This window comes from Rhipicephalus sanguineus, chromosome 4 (assembly GCF_013339695.2).
Source record: "Rhipicephalus sanguineus isolate Rsan-2018 chromosome 4, BIME_Rsan_1.4, whole genome shotgun sequence".
NCBI lineage: Eukaryota > Metazoa > Arthropoda > Arachnida > Ixodida > Ixodidae > Rhipicephalus > Rhipicephalus sanguineus.
Genome location: NC_051179.1, coordinates 188,154,863 through 188,168,134, shown reverse-complemented (window position 1 = coordinate 188,168,134; position 13,272 = coordinate 188,154,863). Strand labels below are relative to the sequence as shown.

The 13,272-nt window shown below is 50.0% G+C and overlaps 1 protein-coding gene across 1 annotated transcript; it reads right to left on the bottom strand.

The window, feature by feature from the left end:
* Nucleotides 1-9,556: 9,556 nt before the first annotated feature.
* Nucleotides 9,557-10,357, bottom strand: LOC119391922 (membrane metallo-endopeptidase-like 1). The gene is made up of 2 exons (XM_037659571.1): nt 10,100-10,357; nt 9,557-9,856 (listed from the first exon to the last, which is right to left on the bottom strand). Exons 1-2 carry the CDS (start codon nt 10,355-10,357, stop codon nt 9,557-9,559), a joined length of 558 nt encoding a protein of 185 aa, XP_037515499.1.
* Nucleotides 10,358-13,272: the final 2,915 nt, after the last annotated feature.

The following is a 13,272-nucleotide window of genomic DNA, read 5'->3' as shown; positions in this document are numbered from 1 at the left end:
TAACGTGCTAGTCCGTGGTTTGATCTTAATGAACAGTTCTTTTTGAACCAACTGGCGAAAAGCAATCGTGTTTGTTTTCTTCAAGATTTTTTTTTAAACGCATGTATGCCGGCAACACTATTAGCGTCAGTCTTTCCGCCGGTGGCGCGGGGGGCATGTTTAACGAATCTTGAAAGGTAACATTACCGACTTTGATCAGCCTGCGCTCATTGTAATGTCACAGCTATTTTAATGCGCTAGTGTTGAAGAGCTCGTTTCGTGGAAATTATGGTGTTGGCGTCGGCGGTTGTGAGCAAAAAATCAGAGTTGCCCGTGAGTGAAAACTTGAGAAATATGCAAATGAACTAAATAATAATGTTTGGTATGAGTGAAAATCTAACCCAGGCCTTCTGCGGGGCAAGCAGGCGTTCTAACACAGAGACACATCACGGCTTGAAACTGCTTCGGAAAAAAACACTATATGAATGTCATGTGGGGGGAGGGGCCTCCTCAACGCATGCAATATTGCGTGGCAGAAGCGTACAATCGCGCCAAGTGTCAAAACATGTGAATTCTGCAAGACTGGTGGTTTTAAAGGCCCACCGAATGCAACGCGCACAGACATCCTATATCGTCATCAGCTGCAAAAGCATCAACAGCGTGAGCAGCTGCGTAGCTTCGCGTGTTGCCTTATACGGACGCGTACTGCGCCTTTCGCTGAAGGAAGAATTACGGCTTGGTCGGCACTACCCAGCTGCACTTTGCACTAAAAATTCTACGATAGTTTAAAACGGCTAACGTTACGCACACAGGTGTTCGTTTTCTTGCAGCACGGTTGAGGCACCGAGCGAGAACTACAATTGAGAAGGCGATGCGAACGGGCAGCGATTACGCTATCGCGTTCTACTCTTGAAGGCAAAGCTATAGCGTCCTCCAAGTTTTTATCGCACTTCTTCTTCACCTCTACCACAAGACGGAGAAACCTGTTAACACATGAAGGTTCTCAGTTAGCCTGGTCTTAAGTTTTTCATAATTACAGCAAGCAGTCGTGCTGCACACGCAGGCTAGCTCAACAGGCAGCTTCACCTCATCACAATGAAGCGCGCAATTGAGAGAGGAGTGAGTAAATTACCCAGAGTGGATTCATCATCCCCTTGAACGAGCCCGACTTGCGAGACGTCTTCTTTTCCAGCATCAAGTTCAGGGCTCTTCCGATGTCCTACGCAATAAATGGTAGCGTTGGTGAATTACAGTGAACTTGCACGAGTATTTTCTGGGATGACCGCATCAGTGAAGCTCAGTACCAGTTGAACAATATTTTTTGCCATTTAAGTTTCTAATACCTGCAGCGCCCGAAGGCATTATTGCAGGAGGGAATACACAGGATTACACGTGCGCGTAGAAATAGACAACTGGGCAAAGAAAATTAACACAACAGAAATAGAAAAAAAATAAATTCACGCCGTAACACATTCGCCAGTAATGTTCTGAAAAATGCTTCGGTAAGATAATCCGCAATTTGCTGCCGTAGCTGATTCTACTGCGTTATTGGGTTATCGTGTGTGGGGAAAGCGAGCTCGAAAAGACGTTCCTTCCACAAATAATTTCCCTTAATTTTAACGATGGTCACTTATATGAGATATGCAATGAGGCGTTAGAGGTAAGTTCTCTTATTTCCCTATTTATCTTACCCATGCTGGGGAAAAAATTGAAACGCATTCCTAACCTCATGTTCTTTCTGCGTGTGCTTAAAAGGGCCCTGCAACAACTTTTCAGCATGGTCAGAACACGCGAGCGAGACGTTATAGCTCCTCCGTTTCCTTCCCAGGCCCGCTGGAAACCCAGCACGCGGCCTGCAACTTACGATTAATTCTCAGTCAGCTAGAATTTGTCCTCTATTCTATCGACAAATGATGCCATAAACCGAAAAGACTGCGCCATGAATCCGTAATACACTCGGAGGTCGCTGGGTGATGCGTAGGCTCCACAGTTACCCGCCGCGGAAGGCCTCCATGTGCCCGCGCGCGCGCTCGCGATCACACTGAAAGCAAGTCGCACGTTCACAGAAAAAAAGAGAGAGAAATTGCCCAGGGCCATGATGCGCGATAAGGCACGCACCTTCTAGCCCCTTTGTTTTCGTTCGCTTCGAGTTTTAAAAACGATACTCTTCCTTGGGGAACTTAAACATTTTTGGGCTGTCATTCTGTCTCTCCGTCACACGATTCAGCAGCGCGGCTGAAGTTTAACCACTTTCTCAACGCCCAGCCATCTTCCAACACCTTCCATAAGCGCTCATGCGTGAAAATCGAAGAGGCTCACGTGCTCTAAGGAATAGGGGTTATAGCACAAAAATATAATGTGCTTACCTTTGCTGGCTTCGGTGTCATGGCTTGGACGCTTTGGCGCAGGTGAAAAAAATGACGATATTCTTTTCCGCGACATGACCGCACAACTGAAGCGCCAAATTTCTTCGCGTCGGTGCTGTTGCGACTCGGGTAGCGTAGCCGTTGGGACCACGAGTGGGTGCTCGACCACGTCGGCTGGCGCGACTCCCTAACAATCGGACCGGCACGGCCTTAAGTAGCAGTCTGTAGGACCGCCGTCAGAAGTGGGCGCACGATTGTTGTTGTTTTCTTGTTTGCTTTGAGCGGAAAACTTGGGAGGCCACGCCGGTCGGGATGCTGCGTTCATTCCGGCGCGCGGCGCGACTTGGGCGGCTTTTGGTCAAAGCAGATGCGACCGGATGGGCCCTGACCGCAGGCTTCGAAGTGCCTGCGCGTCGCCCCGCAAAGTACTTGGGCTCCGGAGATGAGGGAGCCTATCTGGTTTCTTGTCGCACCCAGGACAAAGGAGCCCGCTCCCACGAGGGCGGCGGCTGGAAGAGTTGGAAACGCCGTCGTAATGTCCTCTCTGATTGCCCAGCAATGCCTTCCGGCTGCGCATGAATGGGCCGCTTCCAGGCCCCGGCGCGGCGGGGGCGAGGTGTCGCATCGGTTCCGCCCCACCGTTTGCTGTTCGCGTGCATCGCGGTCGCCACCCAAGGAGGTACAAGACAATGCGGCCTGCTTTTTCGGCACCGCGCGGTCGCCGGAGGCATTCGTCATGTGTGGCCTGCATCAGGCCGCTCAGGCGGCGGGTAGGCCCTTGACGCTCGAATGCGTGAACGGCGAGGAGCGGGCACACGTCGCGGGGTTACGGGCGCCCGGTCGGCACCTTTGATAATTGTTTGCGTGCTGGCATTCCTTCGGCACGGTAACCATTTCCGCACTTTGCTTTACAGTCTGGTTCGGCAGAATCGCTGGAGCGGGAGTTGGGGTAACGAGCCCGTAAGTGGTGCCACGTGTAACGTTTTGCGCGGAGGGGGGGGGGGGGGGGGGTAGCGAAGTGACCCGAGGGTGGTCGGAGGGTGGTGTCCTTTCAGCAATGGGTTTGTCATGCCACCACGGTTGTTTTTCTTATGGACGCTTTTCTTTTCTTTTCTTATCACTGCACGCGTACATTTGACAGCGAGTCTACTGAAAGGAAGAAGTTTTATATGTACATAGAAAAATAAAACATTTCATTTTGTGTCACTTTTGTATTTAGTTGTCGCATTAACAGCGAAAGCAGTGAGGCACAGAATGCTAAATATTTTTTTGTCGCGTTCTTTTCAGCGCGATTTTTTGTAACCACGGAAAACAATACGTGAAAAAAAGTACTCGCGCCTTGCGCTAAATAAATGTGAAAAATAATCCCTGGGGATTAACAGCTCATATGAACTGGGGATAAAAAGATCATTCGCATGGAGTCTGTGAGCGGAACGACTATTCGTCTGGCGAGGTGATCTGTGAAGACTTAAAGTTGCCTTGTAGAAGTAACTGCATGGAGAGTAAATGTTAGATCCGGGGACGTTAGTCATTAAAAAATTAATGTACTTAAACCTGCGTCGCCTTGTAGAGCTTCTAGGTTAGGAAGAACACAGTGGCAGGCGCCGGCTGCGTAAAAGTAAGGTAAAAATAGGAATAATCGGACCAGAGTCAATTTTCTTTTTATTGTTCAAAAAAGAAAAAGAGTGATACCCTGTTTCACAAATTGCATGGTTGAAAAAAAATCTTGCAGAAAAGTCACCATCCAGAACCTTTTAACTGTCCATGGTACTGTCGTGCTCGAAAAAAAAAATACATTTTAGGCGACATCCTGGGTGGTTTTCGGTGAAGGCGGTTATTTCGGACGGCGGTGTATAATAGAACGAAAAAAAAAGAAAAAATTCAAGGGGTGGCGGGGAGGCTGAAGCCCAATAAATCTCACCCCCCCCCCCCCCGCGCGACGCCCCTGGTCGGTGGTGAAAGAGAGCATGAAAAATTTCGGGGGGGGGGGGGGGGGGGGCTGAAGCCCTAAAAGCCCCCCCCCCCTGGCTACGCCCCTGGTTCCTTTGCAAAGCTGAAGCTGCCATAGACGCGGTGTTTAATGCTGAGTCAGAGAAAAGGCTGAAACACGCCAAGAAAACAGCTATTTCTCTGTTAACCAAGCTTAATCTGGATGCGCTAGCCCAGTCCGTAAAAAAGCAGGAAAGCTTGGCCCTACGCATGTTCTTCGCTGCAAAAACTCATGAGTGGCACGCCTTTTCGAGTAATTATTTCTGAAAAGGGAACGTGGCAAAAGTCTATCGCATGTTGGTTACAATATCACCTAAAAATGTTACAGGTCAATGATCCTTTCATAGTCAATAATTCTTCTGGTGTCATCCGGTACCTCAATAAGCATAACACTGTATCGTACAAGGGAATGTCCATCGACGTCAAGGACCTTTATTATTCTATTCCCCATCGCGCTCTCATGAGTGTCATTGAACAAGCAATCCTTGATTTCGGCGCCGTTGCTTTCCAAAACGAGTGCGGTGTTACAATAGCAGGCTTTCTTGCAGCGCTAGTCCTCGTCGGTTCTTCGTCTTTGTGTAGTATACGCGCTGTTCACGTCACTATGGAATACCAACTAGCCCGGTCACACACCTTGCTTCTGTGATGAGGCAGGGAATTTGGTTCACATGGTGTGGACATGTCCGAGTCAGAACGATGGTTCCCACATCTAGAATCCTGGAAGGCCCTGCTCCGCAACCCAGACCCCCAACGTCCAGCGGGACCTCATCAGTCAAGCCCTTGCTGCTGCCGTGTCTCAAGGGATTCCGGCCGACGGCTAGGGGCGACGGGCAATGCCTGACGTGATTGATTGATTTTAAAAATAGTTTTTTCTCTCTCTCTCTCTGGCACACTTTCTGGGCTGTTGCCGTGCGCGCTGCACTTTACAGTTACAGTTATGCGTAAAGTGCAGCGCGCACTTTACGCATGATAACTGTTGCCTTCTTTTTTAGTGGATCAGTGGTGAGCAGTGGGATTTACCCGATTTCTGTCCTTTATTGGGCTAACTGTTGCCTTCTTCATTTTTAGTGGTGAGTAGTGGGATTTACCCAATTTCTGTGGCTCATTTGGTGGGCCAAACTTGACTTTTAGTAGACCAGTGGTGAGTAGTGGGACTAGCCCAATTTCTGTGGCACATACCCGTTTATGAACCCTGATACGGCATGCAACTCGCGGCTATAGCTTAAACAGCTCCGCTGTTAAAAACATGGTTGATCCCTCCGTCACAGGAATTGGTATAACACAAAAGTGAAACGTGTCCTCGCAGAAGTAGTTGGATGTTTATTCCACATTGATATAGGCGATTTCGCCAGCGCTTGCCAATCTCTGGCAACATTGTGCGTTCACCGGAAACTCTAGAAAGCTTCACGTGCGTATGGTTAACCTCCCTGTCTTTCCTTGCTTCTCTTTCTCTCTCTCTCTCTCTCTAAAGCTTCCTGCATACCGTGTTTAAGCGTGGTTTTAACCTGCGTTGATCGCCGCGGCTGCTTGTATTTCCATGTTTCCTACGGATAGAATTATTGCGATGAAGCCCTCGCGACTCGGGCACTGCTGTGCGGCGCCAGGATTCAGTCTGCGATCTGAAACTAGTTCTCCCCTATCGCATGGCAAAACGTCCTGTTTCCCGACAGATGAAGGCAGGTAGAGTGCCTGGATTGCAATTATCAGGCGAGAAAGCTGTATTCCCACGAAGAGCGCGTATATTTGTTCTGCCCACTTCATCAAAGGAAAAGACTCTAATGGCGCAGAGGAGATGCTCAGAAGGTCTCCGATTACAAGGAACATGTCGGACACCGTCGTCTTCCACCCAAGGCAGATAACTGCGCTGTCTCCTGAAGTGGATAGCAAAACGTGAAAGGTGGCTAACGCCGAAAATCCATCGTACAGGTGTTGCTTGTAGTTGGAGCCTCATGAGTGATCTGTATTGTTCCAAGCAACACTGGGGACACCAATGCAGCCGCGCTCAAAATGAATCGCTGCACAGTGTACGTCGTGGTGCCCACGTTTTGTTGCCGATTGCAGTGACGCCGTTGCATTCGCTTTTTATTTGAGCGACGATTGCGAGTGGGCCCATGGGTGTGAGCAAATGACTCATCGGCTGTCGTGTTGCCGCCAACGGACATCGTCACACTCTAGCTAATTTATCGTTCGGTGTGAGCGTGGACTGTAGATGTAGGCGGTTTCGCTTGAAAGTTTGATTCATCGTAAGTAATCCATACTAATTCGCGTGACTCAGCCGCACCTGATGTCATGACGTAATGAGTATATTTTACATTATCTCAGTCACAAGGAACATTGGATCACGATCGATTCCGATCGGCGCCGATCTCCATCAAAAGTACCCGGTGTGGCACAGGCGCAGTAATATCTAAAAAACGGCAGGAAGGGGAGGATGGAAGCTTGCAATGAAAAAATTCGTAAATAGGGGGTAAGTGCTCGAGCCGACGTTTCGACAAGTGAACCTGTCTTCTTCAAGGCTTGAAGAAGACAAGTCCACTTGTAGAAACGTCGGCTCGAGCACTCACCCCCTGTTTACGGATTTTTTCAGGCGCAGTAATGAGCGTTTATGGTGATTTTGTGTGCCCAGACGGAAATACATAAATATGTCCACAGCTATGACAGTGGGCAGGTCTTAAGCTCCAGCCGAGTAGCTGATTTGCAAAACTTCCCTTATCCAGCGGATCAGGCGACTCTTCTCCTCGACACTGAAGTTCCTGCTTGTGGCTCTCCCGTGCGACGTCGTCGAGCCCCTTCATGTAATCGCTAGACATCGCTCTAAACACATCTGAAGGAATGCGCCAGAAATAATAGAGCAACAAACTCAAACACACCATGCAAGAACCACCGCGACCGTTGAAAAATTATCGTAAGTGCCGCACCGGAAGTCTTCTTGGGCAGACCGTTCGGCGCATGGCAGTTTGTTTACAAACAGCGAAACCGTCTATACGAGAGCTTGCACAAAGTATGTTGGTGTTCGGCAGCTGTAGCATCGCTTGAAGTGGACGCATCAAGCGATGCTACAGCTGCACCCTCCCCCCCCCCCCCTCCGTGAGTGCCCCGCTGTGCTTGTCACCGAAAACCGCATGCTCTATGGCTCTGCGTTCACTTCCAGACAAGCAGCTTTGCAAGAAAAAAGATGCTTTCACGGGTTGTCAGCCTGTATCACATGCCTGTATCATATGCTTAGCCAGCATCTCGCTGTGTTCCCTCTAATGTTTCACCAACATGCCCAAACTTCTACCCCAATTCATACGTAGCGTTCGTAAATGTCTCGTTCTGGGGTCGAGCAACGCGAAATGTGAATCGCGACGCAGCGTGCACTTCATTTCAATAAAATTGATGCCTGTGCTCTAACATGAATTCTGAGGTTACGTCAGACCATAAGTTCCCCTTTGAACGCCGACTGTAGTCGGCATGCCTGGTAAGCGCACGATCGATGTGCACACAACGACCTCATTTACAAAAACACATCGGTCCACCTCACAACGCTGAACTCAAAGCAAAAAAAAAAAAAAACAATGCAGCATAGACATCTGCTCGCTGATTGCTTCGCATGAATTCGATTCCCACAATGCGTGGGATCTGCGGAATTCTTTTAATTCTGTAGTTTTCCGCGGCTTCTAGTAGGGGATGCTGGGTAATATGCAGGGGCGGGTTCTACTGTCACTAGTCGTGACTGTGAAGAAGAAGACACTCGGGCTATTCAAGGCTAAAGTCTTCATATGTGCGAACTTGTGCCGCGGAAATGAAAAGCCAAGGTACATACAAGCAATTCACACTGATAGCGGCGAGGACAGTCGTCGGCCGTCGAGTAATCTGATCAGCGCTAAGGTACGTCGAAATTTATACATGTATCATCGAGGATTCCAGGCTTATCGTTGGTGGCTGCGTTAGTTCCAGAATAAACTATAATGTTCGCGTTGCGCACTCGGAACAATCCAAAACAATCGGGAATGTTCGACATTTAGGCGCGGCGCGCGCAAGGCATTGTTACGCGTGTAACGGGTCCGGTTACATGAAAAATAGAAGTAGAAGCGCGCATGGCAATACGCAAGAAAATACGGTAAAGATGTAAATAGTGCCCCATATTTTCGTATGCAGCTGTGCGTACTCGTCGGGCGCCAGAAGCATATACTCTGCCTTGTCCCCAATGTCGGCCTTGTTTTTCAACTCGGTGTGCTGCTTGGGATGCTTTACGCAGCGGCAGACTTTTCTCCACGTTCGACTGTATCGATTATCGCCAGCTTTGTGGAGAACAGCATCTTTTTCATCCATCGCGTTAATAAAGCGAGCGGAGAGCCAAACGGCGACCTCGCACGACATACCGCCGGCGCAGTGACAAGAAAACTTACACCATCTCCCGCTAAAGGGGACCATGAGGCGATGCGAAGCCGGAGCACTTGCACGATCGCGTTCCGTTGGCGATCGTTGGGCATGCTACCGACCTCGCGTCGTGGAACGCGAAGAGGGACGCTACGCGCGTCGTATCTTCCATCTAGCCTGGCCGTTAATTCTCACAGGGCGAGTGGGGAACGCGGTCGACAGGCGGGCGAGAGGGGGCAGCGTAGGAGAGGAGAGAGAAGGGGAGGGGACGCGCATGCGCTCGAGCTCACCGCGGCGTTGCGCAGGAGAGAATTTCGGCATGTCTAGCCCGCGTTTCAGAGGAAGAGTGGAGAGGGGGAGGGGTATGGGAGAGGGGGAGGGGAGAGGGGGAGTGGAGAGGTGGTGTGTGGAGAGGGTATGCGAATGCGCAGTAAGGGTGGTCACGCCGCACACCACCACCACCACCACCACCGGATTGAGCTCCGCCTTAAGATACTTCGCATCTAAAATTTTGGGGGAAAGCACACTCGCTCCGCCCGGTGCCCTCCCAACCCCAGCGCTCGTTCTCCAACATGCACGTGGAAAAGTCCTCTTCCGTTAGGAAATGTTAAGAGCCCACTTCTTGGGGCGTTTCGCGCTGCCCGATGTTCGATATATAAAGTGTTTAGGCTACTTTTCTTCAATGTAGCCGTAGATTTTCGTATGCATTGACGTTAAAGCGTGGCCGCGTGCCTGTGCCTGCGCGTGCCTGCGCGTGCCTTGTCGGAAAAAAGCCCAGCGCCTCTGAAGGTGGACGAAACAGCCACTTAAGCGTACGTAAAAATAATGAGGCGTGTGCTCTGTGCTTTAATCTACGCCTTCTACCAGAAAGTGCAGCGCTGGGCGGGCCGCATGGCGGATCCCACGGCACAATGGAAGGCATCCGCGAACTCCTCCATGTTCTTGGGTGGCACGTTGCAGCGTTCCCACCAGGGCGCGTAGCGCTTCGAGTAGCCGGCACCGGCAGAGGCGCACCACTTGATGCACGATGAGATGAAGAAGAGCTGTTCCGCGTCGTACGGGAGCCCCTCGAGCTGTTGCGTGTCCTCCAGGTTCGAGTAGGCGATGTAGGATGACACGAGCCCGGCGAAGTCGGCGGTGTTCTCGGCGTCAGTATCGGCCTGCGAGACCGAAACACTCAGAACCCAATTGTGCGCATCAGGGGCGTAGGCAGAATTTTTTTGGAGGGGGGGAAGGGGGCACCTCCATGATCTGAAGTGGGGGCAGGGCAGGCAGACGTCGGTCGAGTGTCATTTTGTGCTGTGTATGCCACGGGGAAAAATTTTCGGGGGGGGGGGCACAGGCTCGGTGTGCCCCCCCCCCCCGCTTACTACGCCACTGGTGCGCATACAGCGACCACCCACCTGGGCTGTTCCGTGAGAGAGGCGCAGACAGACGAGGCGGCCGTTGTACAGCTGCCTCGAGCTAGCCGTCCACCAGTCTCTCTGGCGACCCCGTGCATCCCAACGGCTGCCCACGGGGTCGAACGCATGAGTCATTTCATGACCCAACACTGCGCCTAGGCCGCCGTAGATAAACGACATAGGCGCCGCCGTCGAGAACAGAGGCATCCGCAGCACCGTAGCCGGGATCACGATGTGGTTACGCATCGGCAGGTACATCGCGTTGGTGCTCGCCTACCGAAAACCTGCAACCGAATTAAATAATAATATATAATTGCTGGGGTTTAACGTCCTCAAAACGAGATATGATTATGAGAGACGCCGTAGTGGAGGGCTCCGCAAATTTCGACCACATGGGGTTCTTTAACGTGCACCTAAATCTATGTACACGGGCCTCACGCATTTTCGCCTCCACCGAAAAACCGGATTAAAGCGAGGAAATTAAAGTGGCCAAACCCAGAAAACGTGTGCAGCAGCTACCATATAAATTTCGCCACAAAGGCAGTGGTATGAACAGAAAGGTACCGGACCAGGCCCGTAGCCAGGGGGGGGGGGAGGCTAGGGTACCCCCCCCCCCCGATATTTTGGTGAAGTAGGTGTTTTTACCAGAAATAAATAATAAAAATAGGTGTTTTTCTCCAATAGTCAAGGTTTACAGCAAGTGCCCCCCCCCCCCCCCCCCCCGCCCGAATAAAATTCCTGGCTGCGGGCCTGCACCGGACAACCAGGCAAAATATTGTTCGCGGCATATGCTGTTACGCGCACCGAGGGAAACAGATCTCAGTCGCAGATCACCTCCATGATGGGACGACTTGTGCTGCTGTGCAGCAATGGCCTGGCTAGCGGAAGGCGCGTGCTCACCTGCACCGGCTAGCGTGTTTTCACAGCTAAATGATTTAAAACACCGGGTGCACGGGAATGCGACGGCGATCATGAAGCCACCATCGTACTCGGCTCTCTGTCGCATGGTGTTCCTCTCATCGACAGAGTACGGTCGCACTTGCACATTGTCAGACCGCCATGCCGACGACAAAATTTGGCCACGAGTGAACTGGTCCCCCAATAAAATGTGATCCTCGTTGGCAAGAAAATGGCCCACACAAAAGGGAGCGCCAGTCAGCCCGAAACCGTGGCCTCAACCGCAGGGACGAATACAATTAACCCCTGTGCCGCCTACACAAATCATGCTCCGGCAGCCCCGAGAGCCGCAAACATTCCACGGATCATCAGTCGAAGACCCGGAAAGCTGGCTGGAAGCATTCTGTAACGATCGGATCACCATTTTCAACCACTGGAGCAACGACGACGAGATACGACATGTTTATTTCGCCTTGGAAGACTCCGCTAGCACTTGGTTCGAGAAGCATGAGTCGACCCTAACATCGTGGGATATATTTCGAAACAGCTTCTTGGCTGTCTTCACGAGCGTCGTCCACAAAGAAAGGGCCGAGACTAGATCTGCTGGAGACGCGTGTACAACTCTTCCATGAAAACGTCACACTCTTCATGGAAGAGATGACTCAATTTTTTCGATACGCGACCCTGACATGCCGGAGGAAGAAATGCGATCCCTCATGCGTTCATGCGAGGAGTAAAGCAGCAGATCTTCGCTGGATTTATGATGAACCCATCGAAGACCGTCCAGGAATTTCTCTCCAAGGCAACGACAATCGAAAGGACACTGGAAATGCGCACCCGACAATTCAATTGCCGCTGTACGCCAGGCTGCGCAGACATTCAATTACTCTGCTTAGATGACCTGCGCTAGACTACAAGGGTCGTAGTGCGCGAAGAGCTGTGTCGAATGTTCCCGTCATCCCAGCCTCAAGGTGCCTCGATCGCAGATCTTGTTCGAGAAGAATCCAGCATTCGCTGGGTATTCCTGAACCGCCACATCCCTAGCAGCAAGCTGAGCTATGCTGCTACTCCACCTCCAAGTCCACGTCAACACGCCATGCCGCCGCAGTTCCGCCGCCGAACCGACGTCATACCGCCCTACTACGGTCCGAGGAATACCGATGGTTGGTTCTAAAAAGACAGGGTGTGCAAACACGGACACAAGGAAGAAGTCAGGACACCACAAACGCCGACTAACAACTGAATAGATGCACAACGGCGGAAAAGAAAGAAGGCACGAAAACTTATCTGCGCATGCCCATGCAATAGGCGAACCTATCAATCCGGCACGCGTGGGGGCCTACGCGAAAGATAACTGTTAAGGCATTTGATTTCATCTTTATGCAAGTTAATCGACGGTTGGCTCACGCATGCGCTACCACTATTCTCGATACGCCATATGCTTCAATCATCAGACGCGTTTCATCAGCCACTCAAATAACAAAGTTCTTCAATCCCAAGCCACTATCAAACTTAATGACATGCTCATCGCTCCTGACAATGAATGCTCATTCCTAGGAGTTATTCTTGACATCAACCTAAAATTTTCTAACCATGTCACGCACTTACGGAAAGAAAACTAGCATACGGCATTAGAATTTTAATTAGAGCATGTAACTATTTCAACACTTCGACTTTCATCACATTACACTACGCTTTCATTCAGTCATTTAATTATTGTATCACTACATGGGGCAATACATACCCGATCCATTTATCTCCCATTCAGCATATTCAAAACCAAGCCTTTAGAACAATAACTTGCAGTTCATATCGCAGTAGTACATCATCATTACTTTACAACTTTGATATACTTCCTATTGCTACTTTATTTTAATATCATCTCACCATTACGCTATTCAAGTCATTGATCCATCTTGTGCCATCGAGTGTATTTTGTCCTGATGCTCTTTCTAACTCTAACCCAACTAGATTTGCTTCAAATTGAAATTTTTACTACCTGCTATCAGTCCTACTTATGGACGACACACTGCTTATTTTTCTGCCTTAGCTATATGGAACTCATTACTATGGCACATCAAACAATGTTCAAAGATTGGTTCATTTAAAAAACAATTGTATTCTTATTTGCTTAAATACTAGGTTATATTTTTCCTTCAATAATATTGTTTGTTATACCATTTTTGCTTGCCCGTAACGAATCTATTGTTATTCTATCAAATCGCACGTGTTCTTGTGATATTGCTCTTATTGATAATTAGGTTATTTTTATTTTG